The sequence below is a fragment of the Otolemur garnettii genome, unplaced genomic scaffold (assembly GCF_000181295.1).
Source record: "Otolemur garnettii isolate 467f Iridium unplaced genomic scaffold, OtoGar3 scaffold00008, whole genome shotgun sequence".
In the NCBI taxonomy this organism is placed as follows: Eukaryota; Metazoa; Chordata; class Mammalia; order Primates; family Galagidae; genus Otolemur; species Otolemur garnettii.
This window is the reverse complement of record NW_003852403.1, coordinates 14,010,792-14,036,279: the sequence shown is the minus strand read 5'-3', so window position 1 is coordinate 14,036,279 and position 25,488 is coordinate 14,010,792. Positions and strand designations below refer to the sequence as shown.

At 49.3% G+C, this 25,488-nt stretch overlaps 1 protein-coding gene across 1 annotated transcript in view; it reads left to right on the top strand.

The window, feature by feature from the left end:
• The window catches only part of LOC111723119 (cadherin-23-like), a 299,920-nt gene that overhangs the window by 95,426 nt on the left and 179,006 nt on the right, over positions 1-25,488 (top strand). The window contains exons 4-6 of the mRNA XM_023509484.1: positions 13,887-14,029; positions 14,756-14,803; positions 14,918-15,010. Coding sequence (XP_023365252.1) covers positions 13,887-14,029; positions 14,756-14,803; positions 14,918-15,010 — 284 coding nt within the window. The remainder of the gene's footprint in view (positions 1-13,886; positions 14,030-14,755; positions 14,804-14,917; positions 15,011-25,488) is intronic.

The following is a 25,488-nucleotide window of genomic DNA, read 5'->3' as shown; positions in this document are numbered from 1 at the left end:
AGTACGGGCACCCGTCACAACATCCAGCTATTTTTTAAAGACAGGGGTCTCGCTCTTGTTCAGGCTGGTCTCGAACTCATGAGCTCAGCCAATCCATGTATCTTGGCCTCCCAAAGTACTAGGATTATAGGCATGAGCCACCGTGCCCAGCCTGAAAGGAATTTTTGAAGGCTAGGACCTGGGCCCATGGAAGCTCTAACCTAGTGGTTTTCAGAAATGTGGTTCCACCTCCATATGTTGACCATTTTGTTACAGTCCCTTGGGTGATCAACTTACAGAGGGTCTACTGTAATATCTTTTATGTAGGAAGACAGGGAATATAAGGCAATACATATACATACATCCAAGACAATAGACATGTATCCTGTCTTTTGTGTACAATCAACATGGGGAAGATAAACCAGAAACTAAAGAGACTGGTAACTTACAGAGGTGAAGGTCACCCCTGGGAGAGGGATGCAAAGAGAGGGGGTGGTAGAAACTGGAGAGTAGGAATGAATAAGGAGCATCACTGAAGGGGATGGGAAAGAAACGAACTGATGTAACCTTGGAAAACACTGTCTGGACTGGATACCGTAATGTTAAAGACAAAAAGATCTGTACATAAATGCTGTCATTAGACAGTAAATGCATTTCTCCTAGAAGTATGGATTAATGATTCCTGAAACTATGTGTGTACTAAAATTGCACAAATAGGTAAATGTTTTAGAATAAATGATAAAAATTGAATTTCTCACAAATAAGGAAAGAGAAGGCTGAAATAAACTCTTTGGGTATTGGAATGTGAAAAAAAAAAATGTGGCCCTAACCAGCAGCATTCGCATCACCTGGGACCTTGCTAGAACTGCAGATTCTTAATCAGAAGCTCTGGGAGGGGCCCATGAGTCTGGGTTTCAAATCAGCTCTCCTGGTGATTCTGATAGATGCCCACGTTTGAGAACCATCACTCTAACCCAGTGGTTCTTAACTTGGCTGCACACTGGAATCACTTTGGGAGTTATGACAAAATACACCAATGGCGGGGCCCTGCATTAAATGAGTTAATTAAAACAGAATCCTTGTAGGGTGGGGCCCGGGCATCCTTATTTTTAGAAGCTCCCTGGGTGATGCTAATATGAAATCAGGTCAAGATGCGTTACTTCAAAGCCATGAATTGACTTTTTTTAATACTAGGATTTGGAAAATTTTGAACCTGGGAAGTGACAACAGAGAAAATAATTTATTTTTTCTCTGCCTATGGGTTGGCCTAAGTAGAATGTGCCCCACTATAGCTAGGGGCCCATGAGTATGAGCCCATGGAGACCTGGGCCAGGCCCGCGGTGGTAGCGGGGGCTCCCACCCTTCCTACACAGTAGCATCACCTGGGGATTTCAGACCTTCCAAAGTCCCACTAGACCCTGACCAGTTAATCACCACCTTGGAGGTGTGGGACGCAGGTATAGGTATTGTTTGAGAGCTCTAGGTGATTCCAGTGCTTCAGTAAGTTTGGGAACCACTGGTACCTCTAGTGTTTCCTACATCCTAAGGATTGAAGGAAACTTAGATATCACCGAGACCCCGGATATCAACTTCCCAGCCCATTGGATTCACTCGGTGATGTGTTCATTTTCATATTTTAATATTTGACTCATCCCTTGAGACTCTGAGATATGTGGTCTGGGGTCAAAAGTGCAACAGGTAGTTCCAACATGCAGCCATGCTGGACACCCACTGGGCTGAAGTGACCCTTTGTTGCACTGGGACAGAGGTCTGGAGAAGGGAGGGACATAGTGGAGAATCCCCCTCCCGTCAGCCACTGCCTTCCCCCTACATTGCATTTTGGAGAGTATGATGGCAGGTTCCATGAGCCAGCACAGCCTCACTCCTGTGCTTTGGAGAATGTGACCCCATGACTTCAGTGACTTTGTCATGGAGCTCAGGGCAGGGGAGGAGCACCAGGGTCACTTCTGAGCAGGATGGAGTGAGCATGTGCCATGTGCTGGCTAGTGTTTGGATAATCTCCTTGTGAGCCTTTAATGGCCTGCAGTGCTCTGTTTATTTTAATGATAATGTCAAGTTCAATTTGCCTTCATTTTTCCACATTTCCTTTTGTAAAGTTAATTGAACAATTCAGTGAATTGAAAAGTTTCAGGAGAGAGGAAAAAACACCCACCCCACTATTATCACTATTATTAAATCTGGTAACTACCATTTGGCTTTCCGGGCCCTGAGATAGGACTTGGGCCTGGGAGCTGCAGCAAGGACTCAGGAAGGTCAAACAAAGCCCCTTTTATTCATGGCTGTTTCATGCTCAGGCTGCTGTTTTCTGGGCAGGAAAAAATATCCAGTCTACCATGTACTCTGGCTGCCGGCTCCATGATAGCTCATTCCCCAGGTATCTCAACCAGATTGTAACCCCTGGAGAGCCAGGGGAAGGTGGTCTGTGCCCTTCCGTCCCCTAGTTCTGAGTGCCTGCCTTGAGCATAGTGTGTGGCAAACAGAACCTTAATATTGCAGGTATTTTAGCTGGATGAGACCTAAATGTGGTGTAGTAGAAACAACCTTGCATGGGGAGCTGAGGGACGAATTTGAATGTCAGCTCCACCACCTGCTAGCAGTTTAGCAGGGTGGCTCTGGAGTCATCACCAGGCCACCCAGCCCCAATTTCTCCTTTGTAAAACAAGCAAGCGTGCTGGCCACATCAAGAACGTGGCCCGTGTACAGCTACCCGCTCCCCTGCTGTGTGGCTACTAGATCACCAAGTTCTTCCCTGCTGAACTCAGACGCAGCCTTGCACGTCTCCACATAATCCCTAGAAACTGTGACCTACCTCAGGACTGGCATCCAGCCCAAAGACCTCTGTGCTTTGGCTGTTGACATCAGCCTCCTCATGGTGTCAGTGGGGAAGAGGAAGCTCAGAGAGGTATTTGAATGATTTGCCCTGAGTCACACAGCCAGCTGCTTTGACAGAGCCAGGGCCAGCCGTGTCAGTTCTATGCCTGGCTGATTGTCTTGGTTAAGAGGGAATTCTCTGAGATTACCTTGCTCCCAAAGCTTCTCCTGTATCCCAAGTTTCCAACCCCCTGTCCTCAGACTCCTGGAGTGCTTGTCCTGAGGGTTACAGCCTATGGACCAGGCAAACGGTAGGGATATAGCTGTATACATGCCAAGTCTGCCAACAGCCCCAAGCCCATGGCGTGCTTCTCCAGGGCACCAGTGAAAGGCCTGGAAAAGTGTGTGGCACATAGCATGGTGTAGGTCTCCCTCTGAACATCAGCTGCAGGGGGCGGCACTCCTTTCTGCTGTGTTCACTGTTGTGTCACCAGTGCCCAGAGTGCTGCCGAGGCAGCAGGAGCCCAGGTAGTGTTTGCCGAGTGTGTGAGAGGAGGACTATAGCAGGAGGCTCAGTGAGGATTCCCGGCTCTGTCACATGCTGGCTGTGTGACTTTAGGCAAGTAACTGGACCTCTGTGTGATGCACTGTGTTATAGGGGCTTATAGCACATAAGTACCTGTGACCAGACCTGGCAGCCTTCTATAAGTGACGGCCCTTATTTACTATGTCGTGTCAGAGGCAGAAGAGCTCCAGGTTTCCCAGATTCAGGGCCAGGTCTCTCAAATATTGGTATGCGACATCTGATCTTTACTCTTGAGTACATTAATTTTAAAACAGGCGTGTGTGAAATGAAATAGGTACAAATTGGTACAAATTGTACAAATAGGTACAAAAATACAGTTAGAAATGAAAGGTATCAATGTATCCAAGGGACATCTGCACCCTCATGTTGATCGCAGGCCTATTCACAGCCAACACATGCATCAGCCTCGTGTCCTTCAAAGCATGAATGGGTAAAGAAATGTGGTACATACATAGGATGGAATACTATTTAGTCAGAAAAAGGAAGGAAATCCTGTGATTTTGTAGCACCATGGGTGGAACCAGAGGTCATTATATTGAGTAAAATAAGCCAGGCACAGAAAGATGGGCCTCACTGTTGTCATGTGGGGTAACTAAAAAAGGGAATTTCATGGAGGTAGGAGTAGATTGGTGGTCACCAGAGGCTGGGAAGTGTAGTGGGGGGGAGGGGTGAGTAAGATGGGATGGTTAATAGGTACAAAAATACAGTTAGAAAGAAAAAGTTCTAGTGTTCAATAGCACAATAGGGTGACTATAGTTAACAGTAATTTAGTGCATATTTCAAAGAGCTAGAAGAAAGGATTTGAAATGTTCCCAACTCAAGGAAATGATAAATATTCCAAGTAATGGATCTCCTGAATACCCTGATTTGATCATTACACATCACGTGCATGTATCAAAATATCACACGTGCCCCATATTTATGCCACCAGAGCCTCAAAGTCTATATTGTCCTGCTCTGTTTGATGCTTGCCCCTTGGCCATCCAGGCCCGCGTTTGTCCTTCTCTGACTCCTAGGACACAGTGGCTATCTTGATGGCAGGTGATAAGTGGGCTGTGGAGAGCCAGGCTGGTGGAGAGGTACCCTCCACAGTCCCTGTCCCAAGAGTTCTCACCTCCAGACAAGGGGCCAGGTCCACTGGAAGCCCCTGGGTCCCATGGGGTTAGTTGCTATGAGGTGAGAAGAGGCCTGTGTTCAGCTTCCAGATCTGGAGCTTAAATAGAAGGCTCCGTGTGAAAAGCTTTGAGGGTGGTGGGGTCAGGCAGATTTGGGTTGGGTTGGAATCCTGGTTTGGTTGCCCCCTGCCTGTGTGACCTTGGGTGGGTCGCTTTAACCCTCTGAGCCTCAGCTTTCTCGCCTGTGTAGCAGGGATGTAACCCTCTGTGTAGGGCCACGGTGAGAAGAAATGATGGGGTGAATGAATGAAAACCAGGGTGTTGGTACCTGGCAAATGCTTAGTGAATGCTAGCGTCCTTCCCCCGTCAGCTTGTGCCATCTATTCTGTGTGGAGTGGACAGAGTTACGGGAGAGAGAAGGTGTGAAAATGGCCTGTGGGTTTTAGAGATGGGGACAATGCCCTTTATCCAGGTCAAGGGTTTTCTCATGGGCATAAGGGAGGGCAGGCTTGGAGGCCACTGCCTCTCAGGAGAGAGGGGACCGGTTTCCCCTCTCTGGCTTCCCCCAGGTGGGTATAGGCAGAGCCTAGGACAAAAAACAGCTCCTTCTGGCCACTGTGGTGGCTCATGCCTATAATCCTATCACTCTGGGAGGCCAAAGTGGATGAATTGCTTGAGCTCAGGAGTTCAAGACCAGCCTGAGCAAGAGTGATACCCATCTCTGCTAAAAATAGAAAAATTAGCTGGGCATTGTGGTGGCTTATAGTCTCAGCTGCTATTTGAGAGACTGAGGCAAGAGGTTCCCTATGATATCATATCACTCTACCCAGGGTGATAGAGTAAGACTCTGTCTCCAAAAAAATACCAAAAAAACCCCAGCTCCCCTGAGGTCAAAACAAGTTCAAGGCCCAGGAGGGATGAGAGAGAAAGTGCCTGACCTAAGGCAGGAGAATGAGGAGGGGGAAACTAAGACAAATGAGATTATCCCCAGGCATAAGAGCATTTAAAGGGCCTAGCTGGTCCCAGAGAAGAGACAAAGGAGATTGCAGGCACCAAGGCCAGCTCAGGCTGAGGTAGGGGGAGGGTGGCGGGGAGGGAGGAGGCCCTGGCTCTGGCAGAGACCAAGGTCAGAATAGGAAGAAAGGGTGGAATGGAGGTGGGGTAGTTAGTCCTCCAAGGCCATAGTGGGGGTGATTGGGGTGGGGAGCTATTCTAAGAAAATCCTGGTCCTAACCCATGTTCTTGGAATTTGGGGTTGAGGCCTGTCATCTGTGTCTTCTTGGCTCCTCTACCACTGTGGCACAGCCCTCTACCAGCTAGGGTCCCAGCTTCCCAGTCCCCAAAATGAGAAGGGGCTTTGTCTGGTTCTTATTTCGGCTATAACCCGTCTCTATTTCTGAACTAGCCTATAGACTCCCAGACTGATTTTGTCCCTCAGAACTTGGTGGATTGCTAGATTCTTGGCCCCTAGATGGAAAGGAACAGTAGATCATGGTTGTGTGAAGTCTTTTTAGGTCCCAGATTGCAAAAGATTTGCTCTTACATTCCTGGTGGGATTGATTATAGTGGCTGTATGGGATCCAGTGTTGTGAAGGATTCTGTGGTTGAGTATACATTGAACAGAAAAGGGTGCTGTGACTGATTAGTAAGGTTTGTACAGATAGGAGATGTGACCGGTGAGTTCCCTGGCCCCTAGAAGAGCAGTACTTAATCACCAGGGGAGGGGATTAGGAGGAGGAGAAGCATGGCCCAGAACACAGCCTTTGTTTTGGGGGGGTGACATCCTCTGGCCTGCTGTGCAGAGCCACAGTGAATCTGAGAACAGAGAGGAGAGAGACCTTCACAGCAAGGGTGATGTTTGGGGCATGCATTTAAGATGGGCTGGGATTTTAGAGCCAGTGAGAGAGGGAAGGGCCTTCCAGGCTGTGGGAACAGCAGCAGACTCATGGGAGTGTTCAAGGCCAAGGTATGCTTGCCGGAGGACTCCAGTTCAGCAGGCTGGGCTCAGGGGTGCGTGGAAAGTATGAGTAGCCAGGATGGTTGAGGACATGTTGGGAGGAGCATGGGACACCATGGCAGGGAATTCAGTTTTAATTCTGTGGGACCTGTGGGAGGTGCTTGAGCAGGGTGTGGTACAATTAAAGGTGTGCTTTACCAGGGACACTGCTGCAAGGGGGAAGCAGGTGTGTTCTCTCACCCTTACTCATTTCCAGCACACTCTCTGTGTTTGGGAATAAACATGGCTTTCCTTCTCCTCCTATCGTCTCAGCCACTGCTGAGCTTCTAGCCTACTGCTTATCTGGCAGGCAAAGAGCCACAGCTAGACACAGGGGTGGCGTGACACCAATCCCAGCCTTGCCCTCCTGCAAATAACAACAATAATAGTAATAACAGTCATCTCAGCGATCAGCATGGGCCCAGCAGGGCCTCCAAGGAAGCTGTGATTGTCCGTCCCTTGCCTGGAAGAAAGACTGGCCTGCTGCTGAGGGGGCGAGGCCATGGTGTAGCATGTGTCACCAGCCCTGCTCCTCTGAGGGGCCTTAGCAGTCTGCTGAGCAGATCCCATCTCCAACAGGGCCCCTGGCCTCTGGGATGGGATGTACTACCCCAGGATGGGCTACTCAGCCCTCAGGAGAGGGAACATAGTCCCCAGGATGGGGTACACAGCCAGTTCCTGAGACAGTCACGCCTAGAGATTGCATGGCTATGATTCCACCTGTGTTCAAAGCCAAGTGCTATTAGTTTGGGCATTTTTAAGTTTTGAATAGTCATGCTTTGCCCTGTCCATTGGTATACATAGTTAGGAATCAACTTGCTATACACTCTCTTCTCATCAAAGTTCAGAGATCTTCCTGACTTTGGGGAGCTGTTTTCTCCTAACCCCTTTACACAGCTGGCAGGATTCATTTATCTACTCAATGACCATTCATTGAGCGCCTCTGGGGTGCCAGCCCCTGCTTGGGCTTAGGGGTACAACAGGGAATGTGACAGGGGAGACCTCTGCTTCCATGAAGCTTACACAGATGTTCTGGTGGCAGGTTAGTGGCTGGGGTAGGTGGTCAGCAAGTAGATGGATAAACAGATCTCTTTCAAGAGACGAGCCTGGAGATAATCCCTTGGGGCATGGGGACACGGGGTGACCAGGTATCTTGTTAGCTAGACTCTGTCCATCTGATTGAGAATTTTTGGACATCCTCCCCAAGATAGTAACTCTTGACCTGAAAGGGGTACACTGAGAAATCCAGGATGTGGTGACCTGGGATAGGAACATTTCCAGAAGAAGGCACAGCCAGAACAAAGGCCCTGAGGTAGCCACACATGTGACCTGGTGGGGCAGACAGGGCTGAACCCAAGAAACCTGGGAGGTGCAGTGGCATGTGTTATCTTGGGCTAGATCTCTTGGGCTGTGGACATCATCTGGTATAAGGGTCTTTTAAAAAAAATTTAAATTGTAGTAAAATATACATAACATAAAATTTACTGTCTTAGCCATTTTTAAGTGTATGGTTCAATAGTCTTAAGTGGATTCACACTGTTGTGTAACCAACCTATGGAACGCTTTTTATGTTGGAAACTGAAATTCTGTACCCATTAAACAACCATTTTCCGTTCTGCCCTCCCCTGCCCCCTGGTAACTGCCACTCTGCTTCCCGTCTCTGAATTTGATGACTCTAGGTAGCTGGTATAAATGGGATCAGATCGTATTCATCTTTATGTGACTGGCTTATTTCACTTAGCATAATGTCCTCAAGATTTATCTATGTTGTAACATGTGTCAAAATTTTCTTCCTTTTTAAGGCTAAATAACCATTGGATGTACATACCACATTTTGCTTATTCCTTCGTCCATGGATGGGCACCTGGGTTATGGCTTGGGTTGTACCTGTTGTGACGAATGCTGCTGTGAACCTATACTATGATTTAAGTTCTTTAATGTCCCACTTTCCACTACGAGGTTAGGCTGGGCTCAGCTGGGTGTAGTGTGGAAGAGGGTAGCCTAAGCTGGATGAACCCTGAGGGCAGGGGGCCAAGTGTGTAGAATCCTCCAGCTGCACTGATTGAGCCAGGAGCCCCAAGACTGAGCCTTTAAATCATCCTGGGATTGGAGGAGCTTTTCTCTGCATCTAAAATGTGAGCTATAAACCAGGCTGACTTACAGGCAGTACTTACTGGCCCGGTTGTTTATGGCCAGTGTTTTTTTCTGAATGGTTGATGCCTGTTCTGTGCCCATTGTTAAATATTTGAATATTACTCTGCTATAAACAAACTCCAGCACTTCTAAATCTGGCTATACACAAGAGTCTCTTGCAGGGAGAACAGGGGCTGCTGTTTAAAAGTTTATATCCTGGGCTCCCCACCAGCCAACAGAGTCAGCAGGGCTGGGAATCTGTATCGTAAAAAGCTCTGCAGGTGGTTCTAATGCACGGTCTTAGAGGGTGTCTTATTTGGGTTTCCCCAGAAGGGACTTGGTGATACGGACATAAGTATAAGTGGTTTGTTAGGGGAGATTACAGGAAACCCGGGTTAAGACCTGGTTGGTGAGACCAGGAAGGGAAGGAAGTCATGAAGATGCATCAGCAACCGAATCTCCACTGTGTAGGGTGACCAGATTTTAACATTTGTAAAGTGGGACAGCATGGCCGGGGGGGCGGGGCAGGGGGGATGCCACAGGGGACGGGTCAGGGCATGACAACAATGCAAACTTTGATAAGCAGTTCTCGATAATCACTTCTCAACAATTATTTGTTATTATTACAGTTTAACATTATAAAATTAACAAAAATAATATAAAACTCATATTCTGGCAAAATAGCCACCTGGCAGCTGAAAACCTATATTCCCTTCCTGTTCTCCCGCCTGTTTGTGCATTCTTTCCAAAAATCGGGACTTTTTAAAAATGCTGCGGGACATAGGACAAATTGTTCAAAAGTGGGACATCTGGTCACCCTACCACTGTGGCAACTGGAGATTAATCTGTTGGACACTCCAAGAGCCAGAGTAGAACATGTCCCTCTGAGTTATGCCCTTTAGAGGGAAGAGAGGTGGGCCTCTCATCTTTATCTTCCATCTTGAGCTCTGTTAACAGAGCTTTAGTTCCCTGGCCCTACTGGCTGGTCCCGTGCATGGGAATAGCATTCTCTGATGGCCAGAACCCCACAAGCGAAGGATTCCAGGGGCTGGCCATTGGGCTGGTGTTTGAGAAAATAGTCTGTGCTGAGGGGTAGTGGGTAGGGGACCAATAGCACCAGCTCCCATATCTGTAATAAAGGGGGTACCCTAGCCTCTGCAGATCATTGAATATCCTCCTTATCACTGAGAAGAATTCCAGGCCTCATCTATCACTGGCAGGGATGTCAAATGATGTCGCCACTGTGGAAAACAATTTGGTGATGCCTCAATAAATTAAACTTAGAATTACTATATGACCTAGCAATTTCACTCCTAAGTATATGCCCCAAACAGGTGTTCAAACAAAAGCATGTGCACAAATGTGATGAATGGTTCAAGGTGTCCCATCCACATGATGGAATATTATTTAGCAGTAGAAAGGAGTGAAGGGCCAGTGTATGCTGTGGATGAACCCTGAAAACATTATGCTAATGGAAAGAAATCAGATGCCATGGGCCACATTTGTATAATATGATTCTGTTCAGGTGAGACGTCCAGACCAGGCAACTCCACAGGGTCAGGAAGTGGATTAGTGGTTGCCAGAGCTGGGGGTGGAGGGGAGGAATGGGGAGTGACTGCTTGATGGGTATGTGGTTTCCTTGGGGGTGATGAAAATGTTTTGGAGTTAGATAGTGGGGATGATCACACAGCTTTGGGAATGCACTAAAGGCCACTAAATTGTACACCTTGCATAGTTAAAGTGGTACAGTTTTGTGATGTGTATTTCACCACACACACATACACACAACTCCAGTATTCTACAGCCTTGAGATGCAAGGGACACTCAGGTGGGAAATAAAGTTAGTGTGTGGCATGTGTACCCCAGGGTCCCTCAGCTAGGAGTAGTTCTCCTGAGTGGCTGCTACTGGGGGCGCTGGACTGGAATTGAACCTCACAGATTGGCCTCATTCCCATAGGACTGGTGGTGCTGGAAGCTTCCCCCAGTGATAAAACAAGCCCCGCTTCCCACAGAAGCCAGAGCTGGGCCCAGCTTCTGCAGAGCAGCTGAACAGGGTGGGGCAGGGAGGGGGAGTATGTGCCCAGTTGGAAAATTGTGGGGCGTCTTGTCTTAAATATAATATTAAATCAGCACCTTTAATTAGTACACTTAGAAAAGGTCACTTGCAATTACCTGGGACACAAAGAAGGCATGAGCAGGCGAGAGCCCCTGAGGAAGCCAAAAAGGACCATTTTGAGCAGCACATAATTGAGGGGAAAATGGATAAAAGTCTAGGAAATTATAGGGTAGGTGACAGCAACTGATGGCTCCATCCCTGTCCTGCCCAGTGCCCGCCCCCCTTCTTGGGAGGACCTGAGCATCAGGGCTAAGAGAGCCATTTGGGATACAGGTCCAGTTGTGCAGTCTTTTGGCTGGAGGGCCAGTGTGGCCTTCCCAGAATCCATCCCCTTGGCCAGCTGGAAGCTTCGCCCCACATCCCTCGCCTATGCTAGGCCCTGAAGGAGGTTGTCAGGGAAGGTATGCAGTCCAGAAGGCTGTAGACCACCACAGATTCATCGTACTATAGCTAAACAGGGCATTTACAGGCCTCAGTTTCCCCATGTGCAGTCTACCCAAGGCATTAGGAAGTACCTCTGTGTTTCCCAGACTTTGCCACTAAAGGTCCCCTGAGGTCAATGGAAAGGAAATGTATATTCCTGGAAGTTAGGGTAGGACGAAATTCTATTACAACTTTAGGTTATAATCTTTTATAAAGATCATAAAAATAAAATTAAAAATAAATTAAATATGACATTCTGCTCCTGGTATGTTCTGGTTTAGTATAAAACTATTGTCTATCATTGAGCAATATAGATAGTTTGGGATGATAAGCTTGGCTTACCTATGGCTTTCACAGACCCCCTCCTATACCATCTAAAAAGAGCATTCACAGGGAAATCTGGGAGTTTGGAAGCTTGGGTTTGAGTCCTGACTTTGTCACTCACCATCTTACTTCAGGCAGCTTGCTAAATGCCTTCAGCATCTCTGACTCTAAAATGGGAAGGTTGGGGTCTGAGGTTGTTCCAACTTTGTTCCATGATTTTACTGCTCTTCTTCCCGTTGCATTGGATGCTCCTGTATCCTGCTCTGTTGTTCTGGTGCTTGACCTTGGAGAGGCTGTTTTGGCTCTCTGAGCCTCAACTTTCTAATCTATAAAATGGGTAGAATAATGATTTATACTCAGAGTTGCTAGGAGGATTAAAGAGAGAACCCATGAGAACCCTTGAGATGCTAGAGCAGTGGTTCTCAACCTTCCTAATGCGGCAATGTATTTTCATTGTTATGAAGCGGTCACAACCCATAGGTTGAGAACCTCTGTGCTAGAGTCTAGCATCTCAAGAGCCTAACGGATGCCTACTATCTTCCTCTTCCAAGCTTTGGACTTCCAGTTAGCATCTGATAGGATCATGCCTATGGAAGTCCTGAGCTTGAGTTTGTGTATCAAGTGTTGAGATGAGTAAGGTTTGGAAACAAATGTGGGCTGGAGGTTCCAAATACCTGGGATGTGGATTCCATCTCAGACATGCGCTAACCGTGAAGCTGTGATAAATTACTTCATCACTCTTAGTTGCCTTATCTGTTACATGGAGAGAATAACAGTAAGGACTAAATGTGTACATGGAACTCAGTGCCTGGCTTATAATTAGGACTCAAAAATGTTAGCTATCATTGTCATGTTACAACTGTTCTTTTAAAAGTTCACTTATCAAAGCTTATTAGCTTTCTTTTCTAGATAAAATGTCCAGAATTTGGAATTCTTTCTTTCAAACTTGATCCTTAGAGCTATGCGGTAAATATGAGAGTCAGTATTTGGGGAAGAAGATGTCTGTTTCATTTTATAGTGTAAACTGAAACCTTGAAAGGAGTGATTTGCTCAAGGCTGCAGTTCTGATCTAACTGCCCCTCTGAGAATCAGATGAAGACTGTATATACACTCTTCAGAAAATGACATGCTGTACATGCATAACATTTTGGGTATAGTTTGTGGGAGTTTAAGGACCTCCTGAAGCTAAGGTGACCAACTATCTCATCTTGCCTGGGGCTTCCTGATTTTTAGCACATGGCCTGGGAAATTCCTCAGTCTTAGGCAAACCAGGGAAGTTGGTCACCCTACCTGCAAACCACATAGGGAGCTGTGAACTCCAGGAGAAGGTGCTTCTTAGGCAGGGTATAGGCCAGGCATCCTGGTGCCCAAGTGGCCTCTGCTCATGGCTTTGCTTCCTGGTGAGGGGTGACACCTACCTCTCAATCCCCTTTTTGAGGATAGAAGCTAGTCATCACCTGGTTCTTTCTACATGGGAGTTCTTTGAGGCTGAGCTACATCTTCTTAAGCATATCACAAGGCAAGCACCTAGTCACTCTTGAATAAATGCCAGAAGGTTTTGCAAAATATTCTGAGTTAGAAAGGTGCTATCCTGTCTATTCTCAAAGACAGGAACCCAATACAACTGATTTACACCAAAGAAATGGTATCAGGGAGGAAGGGACAGTTATAAGCTCATATAGCTGAGAAGTCCAGAGGATGGAACTAATATCAGGAACTGCTAGCTGCAGACCCTCAAACCATCAGGAATCTGCCTTTCTGTGTACCATTTGGCTATTTTCCTCCTTTTGCCTCATTCTAGGGCAGGCTTTTCCTGTGTGGGACCAAAGATGGCTACCAGTGGTACCAATTAGCAGCCCCCATGGAAATAGAGCTCCTCTTTCCCAGTAGTTCCAGTAAAAGTCCCAAGGCTAACTTTGATTGGCTACTTTGGGTCACATGCTCATTCCTAAACCAATCATCATGACCAGGGAGATGGAATGCTCTGATTGGCTAGAGCTGAGTTATGTTATGTTATGGAACATAGGACTTGAAATGTTGGGGTGTACCCTCAGCTGAGCCCCTTGGAGAGAGGAGTCTTCAAATTAAAATTAGAGAAAAGGATCAGGCATACGTTGCAGCTGTTCCTTACACACCCAGAGCATGGTGAATGGTGGTTCCCTGCTCTGCCATCAGTAGGGCTGTGACAAGTGGCCTAGGATGGAAGAGGGAAGCCTGGGTCAGAGCCCAAAGGTACACAGGAGTTCTTGGGATGATCAGTGACCTGTTGGAGGTTTGTTGAGTGGTTGCTCCCTGCTGGGAGTTTAGCCATATAAGCAAAGTGCTAAGCAATGTACCTGACCTCCCATATTTGCCCTCTGCTCTCTCCCTTGGCTACATCAGGTTCCTCTGTGACCCAGTTGCTGGCCCGGGACATGGACAATGACCCCCTGGTGTTTGGTGTGTCTGGGGAAGAGGCCTCTCGTTTCTTTGCTGTGGAGCCTGACACTGGTGTGGTGTGGCTCCGGCAGCCACTGGACAGAGAGGTATGACTTGCCTGTACTCCTGCCCCAGTCCTTTCCAGGGGGTGGTAGCAGACCCTAGGGTAAGGGTGGCTCACCATTTTTTAGAGGCCTTCCTCTGAGACCCCATTCTGACTCTGAGGAAGCATCTTCTTGCCTCAAGGATAGTGTGTCTCTTCAAGGGCCAGTGCTGATGTCTGGCCTCAGGATTGGAATGGAATGCTGAGGGGTGTCTCAAAGCAAGGGGCAGCATTGGATAGGCAAGGGGACAGTGACGCTGGGTTCATCCTTTGTATGATGGAGAATAAATAGCTACCTTCACCTCCCAACCAAATGTTTCTCCAAAGAATACTTTCCGGAGAAGCAGAGATTGATGGCACAGTAGCCCTTAGCAAATTAAGATAAGGGTTTGAACACAACCTCAACCCTTGCCCTCTCCTTGTATTTGAGAAAGGTCCAACAGAGGTGTCTAGCAACTTGTTCAATATCACACAGCAGCTTAGAGGCCAAGCTGAGGCACAGATGCTTGACTTCTCTCTTCTATTGCTCTTTTAAGGCCAGGGGTCATATTCCATACCTGCTTCCCCAACCCAAAGGGCCATGCTAATTTCTAGGAAAGACTTTGGATAGCTGGTCCTTGGCATGCTCCTAGGGCAATACTGGAGCCCCCAGCTCCTCTTAATACCCAGACCCAAGACCTCAGCATGCCTCTCTAATTCTATCCTCTTCTCTCCCTCCTTTTTCTTTCAGACCAAGTCAGAGTTCACAGTGGAGTTCTCTGTCAGCGATCACCAGGGGGTGAGTGCCCCCTGGGCCCCTGCTGCCCCGGGAGGCATGTCCCTGGGCTCAGCCCCCTGGGGGGAAAGAGGCCATTGGCAGTGGCAGTGCTAATCCCCACCCTTGTCTTTCCAGGTGATCACACGGAAAGTGAACATCCAGGTCGGAGATGTGAACGACAACGCACCCACATTTCACAATCAGCCCTACAGTGTCCGCATCCCTGAGGTAGGAGCTGCCAAGGTCACATTCCGGGGTGTGGGGGCTGCTGCTCTCTGGCCACAAGGGATGGCCTTGCTGAATGATGTACTGAGCTCCCCATCCCTGGAGTTATGTAAGCAGGAGTAGGAGGACTAATTCTCTCAGAAGCCATCCAGCACTGAGTATTGGGAAGATGATGAATTAGAGGGTCCCAAACATGCCCCAGCAGAATTTTGGGGGACTGGTGAGGAGTCATCTGGGGAAAGGGAAGTTCTGGCTTTTCTTCCCCTGCCCACACCTCAGCCCTAGTGTCAACCCTGGGGATGGGTGCTGGCCTGGGGCCAGGCAGTGGGGCCTGCAGTGGGTAGGTGGGAGCCTCATGGCCAAGGCAGGGTCTGCCTTGGCTGAGCCCCACAGCTCTAGCTGGCATCAGCTGTGGGACAGGAGTTGAGAAGGACAGGTGTCACACCCTCTTTCCTTCCATTCATAGTTGAGGGTGAACCTTGGGCAGGCCTCACCTCAGGCCTTCTTGCTTTGGCCAGATTCAGGTCCACCCAGGACACAGGGAGCATGTGGTAAAGGGTAGGGGCTTTGCCCAGCCCTATACTCTCTCCCACTGTCTCCCTGGCCCAGTGTTCTCTGAGCATGTTTGAATGAGTGCATGCGTGTAAAATCAAGCCATTGCTGGTAATTGAGAAGTACAAATTATTGCATTACAAACGGTTCGTTAATAAGCTGGCTGCTGGTGCCTGATGGCCACCAGGGTTCTTGTTGCTTGCTGGCCCTCACCCGGGTGGCTGATGGCAGTCTTGCAGGGCTAGCAATTAATGATTCAAAGACCCTGAAGGTGGTGGGTAAAGAGCTTCTAACCGGGTGTCCTTTAAGGCTCTGGGCTGGTCAGCAGCAGTAAAGGGTTGGGATGGGAGTCATGGGCAAGAGAACCCTTTGGAAGAGCAAATTGGCACCATGGCATTTGAGTTCTAACCCTTTTATATTATCAGCCATTGGGTCAGAGAACAAAAAGAGTCTTTAAAGAATATACTATTCAATTCACATATCAATCTCCACAGGGCAGTGACTAGCCTGAGGTCACGAGCTTTGACTTTGAGCCTCCCGACTTCCAGGGCAGGCTCTGACTGCCCCAAAGGTGACAAGATCTGGCTCCTGCACCCCAGTCCTTGGCCCTCATTACTCAGCTGTTATACCAGACAGAGAGAAAGACAAATGCTTGGGTGGGGATGCAACGAGGCACTGTGCCCTTCTCCTGTCTGGGGTGGGACAGGAGGGGACAGCCCACAGTCCTAAGCATGGGGGCACGGTGCCCTGAGCTGTGGCTGGAGTGCCAGGGGACTGCAGCTTGGCTCCAGCTCTCTCTCATTTGGAAGTCTCCCTAATTTAATTAAGGGTCTCTACGTGCCAGCCTGCACTCTGGGCCTGGGCTCAGAAACCAAGGGCACAGCTCAGAGTTAATGAGCCTCGGACCCATTGCTCAGCTGCCATCCTGGCAGGCATGGCTGCCCTCTGCCTTCCCTCTCGGGGGGCAGCAGGCAGCAGCACTGGTGAAGGGACGAGGGGTTGCATGCCTCCTCCTTGGCCTCTGGGCCAAGGTCAGGCTTTTTCTCTGTCTGTTCCAGCAGATGTCACCTCCAATACCTAGCCCTGTTGGAATCCCCTGGGATTTTCCAAAGGCCTTGGCCTCCAAGGAGAGAGTTTCTTCAGTCATTCATTTATTTAACAAATATTTATTGAGAGTCTGCTGTGGGCTCGGCTCTGAGCCAGGCTCTCAGTACACAGAGACCTGGGAGACCACAGGGACGAGAATAGTGAGAGCTAGAACTAGGGTCAGGGCCCTGAGGCCTGGCCCCTGCTCCGCTTCTGGGCTGCTGCCTTTGTTTGGGCATGTCACTGCTCCTCTCTGGGCTGTGGCCTTCCTTATCTAATAAAAATGGAGGGCAGACGGGATAAAATGACCTGCCTCCTGCCCATTTGATGAGGGGAGGGTAGGCTGAGAGGGGCTGGCTGAAAAGGACACATAGTCCTTGGAGAAAAGCCCATGTGGTTTACTCGCTTGTGCATAAACATGCCCAGGTCACTTCAGTGGCCTGATACTCGATGCCTTACTTGGGGCTGCTCCACATGGTCAGTGGGGATGTGGTGTCAGCTGGACAAACGCCGGGCCACTCCTGACCTGAGGTGGCTTGGCGCTGACCAGCCCTGGCCTGGTGTGGTCACCTGAGCTGGAACTTAGCTGCCTGACTCAGGCCCCAGCTGGGACACCAGCACAGGGTCTACTGGCCCCTGGCTGAAAATTGAGCGTAGGGTTTCTTGCTTGCACTGAGGTCACCCTGGAACCTTGGGCCCTGCCCTTGAGAAGTGTGATTCAGTGGCAGAAGCCCTAAAGATGTGAACAGGGTGACAAAGCAAGCCAGTGACATAGCTACGGTGAGGGGAGCACAGCAGACTTTGTGAAGCATGAGGGCCAGATGCCTGCGGGAGTGATGAGGAATCTCAGCAGGCTTCCTGGAGCAGGTGTGTTTCCAGCAGACTGTGGCTGAGGGGGGCAGCAGATGCTTCTGGGAAGAGGGAGATGGGAGAGAAGACACTGGGTTCTAGTGCCAGCAACTGGCCAGGGTAGACTTGAGACTTGTCACTGCCCCTCTGGCTGACTTCGACCCCAACAGCTATCAAAGTAGCTGGACGAGGGCCCTTCCAGGGCGGGCATTCTGCCATCTAAGGATGGAACCCAGTACTTTGTTGCTCCTCGAGGCCTGGCGGAGAAGCGCTATCCATTTAGCTCCCCTTGTGGCTGTCTCAGCCACCTGCACCTGTGCCTTGCCTTCCTAACCTCCACTGCCCTAGCCCTAGGGCCCTGGGAAGAAGGGATCTGTTGGGCCCAGTACAGAGATAGGCACAAAATATCTGTGGCTAAGGCAGATCTATGTGAGGAAAACTTTTAGACAATGAAGCCTCACTCTACACACAGTTTACTCCCCTGCCTTGCTGAGGATCTACTGAGCTTCCCATCCCTGGAGTTCTGCAAGCAGAAGCAGGAGGACCACTTCTCTCAGAAGCCATCCAGCCCTGAGTGTTGAGAAAGTGATGAATTAGAGGGTCCCAAACATGCCCCAGCAGAATTTCTCAGGGACATATTTCTGGCCTCTGAAGTTCTGAATCAGTGGGTTGGGGAGCATCACCCCAGGAAGCTGCATTTTAAACAAAGTCCTCTGTGACAGTGGAACCAGCCAGGCTTGGGGTGCCCTGGAGGATCCTTCTGGAGGTTTTCTGAGAGGTGCTGAGGGGGGCAGCCCTTCTTGGATGAGAACTTTCAGTCCTGCCTGGACACATGGCTGATGGGGACCCAAGTCCCTCAGGTCACAAACAGTGAGGGTTGGGAGGCTGGTCAAGGCCAGGCACAGCCCCTTCCTAAGGAGGAGCCCTTTGACTCCTGCCCACTCCTCTTTGTCCCCCCACTCCCACTGAAAGCCCCTGCCCAGTCCAGCCCCAGCTCGGAACAGCCAGGCAGGTGTGTTTGGGTTTGTTTGTTCTTGGTTCCCCTCTCGCCCACCCCTCTCGCCTCACTAAGCTGTTCTCCATGTAATTATCCATTTTATCAGGGTGAAAGGCCCTGCAATTCACTTGTCGAAGCCCTAACGAGGCAGCGTGGATGCTTTCAAGTCCGTAAAGAAAAGGGAAATCCTGCTAGAATTGGCAACTTAATTCACCAAGCCAGCCTCGACAGACCTCATTAAGTCCCCGTGTATTCATTTCAGGCTAATGGCTGTCATGCTGACTGCTGTTTGATTTGCTGTAATAGACTTTTATGGCGTTCCAATTTGCTCAAACGTGTTTGCCTGTGTCTGTGCCCAGCAGTGCTGCTCCAGTACCTCCGTTAGGGGCGCGTGCCTGCCTTGCTGACCTTCAGCACTGCCCTGTCCTGCCCTGCCCTGCTTCTCCCAGGGCCACCCTCTTAGCCCTCCAGTGTGCCCCAGGGAGGTGACCCTAGTGCCAGGGTATTTGGGCAGGAGGTGAGCATGAAGTTAGAAGTCAGAGGGGGGGGTACCAGGTGGCTCATTGGGTCAGAGAGTCGAGAAGGCTGTCTCTAGAGTCTTAGGGATGGCTGTGTCCTTGACATTCTGACACATTCAACTCGTAAGCTGGGAAGCCTAGGCTTTTATCCAGGTGACCTCAACCTACCTTTCCCAAGTTACCTTTTGGTATTATCTTCTGATATTTCACCACATGAATTCTCCTATCAGCCAAAGGTCCAGTCCAATGGCTATTGATATCTCTTTCTCTCTCTCTCTCTCACACACACACACACCATACTTTTCTAACTGGTACTAGAGTTCAACTTAACTCAGCTCTAGCTATCCTTCAGTCCAGATCTGATCTACTAATTTTTTTCTAAATGAGCACAACAAACATTTGTTGAACAGCAATTGAGCAGAGCCCAGGGATTCTAAACTGACTTGACCATGTAGGGTAAGGAAAAGGACTCTATTACTTGCCAGCTGTGTGACTTTAGACAGGTGTCTTAACCTCTCTGGACCCCAGTTTTCATATATGTAAGATGAGCAACAAAATCTGTCTTGCAAGATTGTTGTGAGAGCTATAATGATGTAGGTAGGAAAAGTCCTCGGGCCAATTGGTGGCTCATAGTATATTTCTAAGGTAAAGATAATAAAACACTGGTAAGACCAAGATCTTTGTCCTTAGGGAAGGTAATTTTACAGAGACAGATAATAAATAAATGTCTGACTACACCCGAAGCACCTAAATGTATTAAATGCCATGGTAGCTTTGTATGTGTGCAGCATGATACAAGCACTGTGGTCTGTACATGAGGGCTATTTGTTTAGGGCTTTAGATGATGAGTAGGAGTTTGTTAGAGGAGACTCTGGTATCTCTGAATATCATTCATGTTCTGAGAGCCTTTGAACTCTTTTCATATATTAGAATTTCCCAAAAGGAAAGGTGAACTCTATCCCCTGATCAGAGAGCCCACTGAGGAGGGACTGTGGCTGTGTGGGTATGTATCCCTTGCAGGTCCCCACTGCTATCTCATAGAAACAAAGCTAGGATAGAAGTGGCCCCCCTGGGTCCTTGCCCAGGTCTCTGTGACAGTTCATACACAGATCCTTGTTGCCCGTGGCTTCAGGTGACCAGTTTGAGGTGGGGACAGAGCTGCTTGTGGGGACGGACTAGAGCTAGGACAAGATAGCAGGAGAGAGATGGAGAGTCCCTGCCTGAGCCTTGGTGCTGGCCGAGGCGGGGTCAGAGCCAGATCCCAGGCTCCAAGCCACACCATCTCTCAATGTGACTTAACAAGGACAGGTGAAAGGTACTCAGTCCCTGTACCTCTTTACTAGAGATGGGAAAGTGAAGAGGAGAAGCGTGTTCCTGGAGACCATTTGTCAGTGAAATCTCATAAATAATAATTTCTATACTACTAATAAGTTGATGCTGTTATTGTTGAAGCTGTGTTTTCTGTGTGGGGTTGCACCGAGCCCTCACCGCCACTTCATGGGGCAGTCACTCTTGTTATTCCCATTCTGCAGATGCAGACATGGAAGTAGAGAGGTCATGTGACTGGCCCACAGCTAGCCAAGGGATGGAGCCGTGGTAAGGAGACAGGCCCAGTGTGGATTTTTGGGAAAGAGCTTCACGTTTACCTGCAAAGTAGAAATGATTGTACCTGCTTTGCCAACACTGCTGTGAGGATTAAAGTAAATGAGATCATGTGTGTGGAGTCCTTAGCATGGGGCCTGGGGTAAGCGGTGCCCAGTAAATGGTTGCGGCTGTCGTTGTTAGTGAGTGTGTCTCTGCCATCAGACTGAGCAAGGCCTGAGCATGGTCACCTGCATGTCCTCAGCATCCAGCCCAGGGTGGGGCATGTGAGTGGTGCTTACGAAGTGTCTTGAATGAACAGACTTCTCAAAAGGACAGAGCCATGTTGTTCCCTCTGCTTCCTGGGTAGTTGTGAGGACAAAGGAAAATTTATGCAGACTGCTGTTTTTTTTTTTTTTAATTTCAGATTCATATGAGGGTGCAAGTGATTAGATTATATTATTTGCATTTCTAAGGTAAAGTTCAAGTTGAGCCCTTCATCCAGGAGGTATACTGTATACCCTTACACTGTGCCCATTAGGTGAGAACTCCCCAAACCTCCTCCCTCCTCCGTTTTCTCCTCTCCCTCCTCCCCACTCCCCCGACTTGAGTACACTTGTCTTTCTCTCATGTGGCTGTGTCATTGTTTTTCTGTTGCTTTCATATTAGTATTAAGTATATTGAATACTTTCTTTTCTATTCTTGTGATACTTTACTAAGAGGAATGTGCTTCAACTTCATCCAGGTAAATACAAAGGAGGTAAAGTCTCTATCTTTTTATGGCCGTATAATACTCCATGGTATATATACCATATTTGTTTGTTAATACATTCACAAGTTGATGGGCACTTGGGTTGCTTCCACGTCTTGGCAAATGTGGATTGAGCTTACGCAGAGTGCTTTGACCCCAGCTTATCTTGCTGAGGTGAGGGTTTACTTACCAAGCACAGCCTACCATGGGGTGAAGAGCTAGGCCTGGTGCTGGGCTGGAGAGGGTGAGTCCACATGGGCCCCATGCCTTACCTTCCTCCTAGACCTCTGAGAGCAGCTGTGCTGGTGCCCACTGTTTCCTAGATCTCAGCCATGCCATCGTCTGTGCTATGGCATGTGGGGAGCCTTGGATGGGAGCCACATGAGGCCCAGAGGGTGCAGAGGGGAACTTGGCCAAAGTGGCCAGCTAATCAGCACCCAGTGTAGCCAGCAGCAATGCCCCCAGCTTCCCTCCTGGTGGCAGCACGCCTGTCAGGCACTGAATGATTTATAAACTGCATCCTCAGGTTGTTTCTAGAGTTGGGGGTGGGGCGGGTTTCCCACTGGCCTGTGGCTGCTGTTTCCCCCTCCGCAATGTCAGCTCCACTCACGAGCGTGTCATCTCCCACGCCAAGAGAGGCAGTCCCTTGACAGGCCATATTAATTTATACTTCGGGGCCACGGTGCCTGGCGGCCCCTCTGCATCGGTAACCACCCGCCTATTGATCTAGAGGGGAGACCAATAAATCATCCCAGGGTGCTAGACTCCTGCAGGCCAGAGCCGGAGTGGTTTGTTCTGGCCCAGTGATGTCTCTATGCCCCTGGCGGAGCACCTGAGGCGCTTGCCCCTTCCCTGTCTCCTCCCTCCATCAGCACAGTGCCACACACCTAGAACCTTCCTTGCAGCCAGGACAGCACACTCTGGGCCTGTCATGATGAAGGAACATGTGCACAGGGCAGAGCGGCAGGGCTGCTCTTGCCTCACGGCCCTGGGGGTGCTTATTTACACACTATCATATGTACCTCTGAGTGTTTCTGTTCTTTTATCTCTCCTTGTGATGCCTCTGTAAGTTGGGGAGAATTATTCTTTCTGTTTTATAGATGAGAGAAACTGAGGCCAAGACAAATTCACTGACTTCTCTAAGTCCTCTGGAGTTGGATACACCTGCAACTCGAGCCATCATCTTCCATCTGGTGTCCTGCCTCCTAGAGGGGCCCATTTAACTCTTCCTGTGCTTCAGCACCCTTGCATGTGTCTTTGCAATTTGCCATGGGCTAAATGCCAGCCTGCTTCCCTTGCTTGCAAGGAAGAGTCAACATCGTTTTGCCACCTCATTCTGGTCTTAGGTGCCCAGGAGGGAATAAATGGAGTCTCATAAAACTATGGCCCAGAGAGCTCAGCCCAGCCACACCAAGGCTCCTCATTCTCTCCTCCAGCCAGTGGAGTGGGGCCAAGGATCCTCAGTCTCCCTAGAACCCTCATAACACCCCTCTTTCCATGCCTATGGACACCCTCCACCACCCTTAGCACCAGGAGAGAGGTCAGTGCGGGAGCAAGAGATGGAGGGAGCCCAGATGTAATTAAAATTATTATTTTGTTTTAATGGTAATAACGTTCTTAATTACATCGGTTTCCTCGCCGATTCTGGCTGGGAGTCTTTGGGGGCCCATATAATTCTATTGCAATGACTGCAGGACCCTCTGTCGTGCATACGAAGCAGGAAGACTGTGCAAGCCCGGCTTGTGCGCATTAGGGATTCTCGGGCACGCACCGGACACTTTTTATTGTGCCCCCGCCCTTTAAATAAGGGACCTCTAAGTGGAGGGAGACAATGGTGGCGCTGCATGCTCTGCTGCTATGCTGGGCTGTCAGCCCCACGCGCCTGGAGTCCATCTGTCATCTTTTAGGTTCAGCTCCTTTTCTCTTGAATGGTCTCCTTGCCCCTGAGGTGGGGCCTGCTGGAGGCAGGTCTCCGGCCCTCATCCCTTTTCTTCCAAGCACAGGGGGCCGCCTGGGGACAGGCTTAGAAAACAGAGGGCTAGGAAGGTCCCACCTGCAGCAGGTGGGCAGCTTTGGTTTCCCTGCACCCTGAAAACCTCTGCCCATCTGTGGCAGGGGTTCCTTGCCATTGCACACTGTGATCGGGCCAGGCACGTGTAGGCTCTGACTTCAGACCAGGAGGCCATGAGCAGGGTGTTAGCCTCTCTAGGCCTCAGTTTCCTTGTCTGTAAAATAGGGATACTTGGACTTGTAAAAGTTCAATGAGATCACATATATGGAGCACCACACACATACTCATGGGTAACTGACGGGTATTAACCATCATTATGGAAAGTTCTCTGAGAATTTAGGAAAAGTTACTGGAAAATCCAGGGAGCCTGATAGGTAGGCTCCATCACTGTGGGCTGCTTAGCTAATGTCAGGGGATTAAAGGTCAGGAAGCTGACCGCCCAATGGGAATCAGGAAACGTGTGGAAAAAATGAAATAAAGACATGACAAGGGAAAAAATGAAACAGTCACCAAGAAGTAACTAGTGATAGGCTGAGAGTACTCCAAATGGACTTACTGAAACCGGCACAGAGTGATTATCGAGGTAACTTAATCCAACCATATGCAGTAGGGCAGCACACCCAGAGGGGGTAAAGGACTTGTCCAGGGTCACTCTATCAGGGGCAAAACACCAAAGATCACAGGTGGCCACGGAGATTCTCTGGGACTTGGTTTCTAGAACCTGTGAAATGGAGCCCATCCCTGGGCCAGAGGCATGGTGTACTTTTCTCAAGCAAGGGTTGAATGCCCGGAGCCAGGCTGTGTAGCCCTCAAGCCTGTGAGCGCATCCTTGATGCACGAGTGTGGTTTACCACCAGCTGCTATGCTGTCTTCTCCACTTCTGGGTGCTCTGGGATTCTGTCTCAGCCCCTCTACTTATCCTAAGAAGTCCAGAGTACTGTCCAAACAGCCTGGGGACAGGCCTGGCACCCCCGTGACACTGAGGCCCACCATACAATAGGCTTGTTTTGATGTGTTTGTGGGTGGCCTGACCCACCTTGTTTTCTACCAGGAAGGGGAAAGAAGAGAGTGAGAGAGCTTTTGGTTGATGGAATTATTATAATTTCTCTGATTCCTTAGCAGCCTTTAATTACTTTGCAACTTTGTGGTGCTGGCGAGAAGCTGTGAGGGCTGGACTCTCCCTCTTTATAATACCCTTAAGTGGAAACTGCCTGTCCATCTATTAAAAAGCCCGCTCTTCTCTCCAGATGAGATAATGCTATCGAGAGATTTCACCCAGGGCGTAATCACTAGGTACAATGTAATCCTCCCCACTCACTGTCTTCTTCCTCAGTCAGCCAGCCCATCTCCCAGGCACGGGGCATCACCAGCCACCAAGAGCCGACACTCGGCCATGTCCTTGTGCAGGAGGGTCACAGGCTCAGGCTGGTCCCCTTTCCCAGTCCTGCCCCTCAAGAGAGGGAAAAGGCATGGGAGGCTTTTCCCACTGACCTCTTGCCATCTCTCTACCTCCTGGTCTGAGCCCAGCCACACCTCCCATTATTCCCAACACGAACCCTACATTTCAGAAATCCATTCCATTTGCATAAAACTTTAAGCTCTGGGCATTCCTGTCCTCCCTGTCTTTAGCCCACACTATAGAACGGTCACTTTTCTGCTGCCCAGCCTTTGTTCATGCTGTGCCCTGCCCCGAGATGCTTCCATCCAAGCACACTGCATCATTTTCTTCCCACCATTAGCCAAACCCTGCTCTTCCTTCCTCAGAACGATCCAGGGGGAGAGGGCTAGGGAGGCTGGTCCTCTGTGCCTCTTATTTATAGATAAGCAAACCATGTGTTAGAGAAGCCACAGCAGTTGCCCACTTCAGAAGTGGCCACTACAATCTGACCCCAGGCCTTTTGCTGAGACTCCTGTCCCCTGGACTGGAAGCACAAGTCTCTGTCCTTAGTGCTTGCTCCTTACACACACCCCACCCCACCTTCCAGCCCCACGCTGGGTGGACCTTCTGCCTCCAGACCCAGGTGGTCTGGGTGCTGAGTGTTCTCCAGCTGGCTCAGGCCTGGGGAGCACCTCCTGTTTGGTGACCTACCTGTGCACACTAGAGTGGGTGACCAGTGAGGTAGCGGGAGGCAAGCT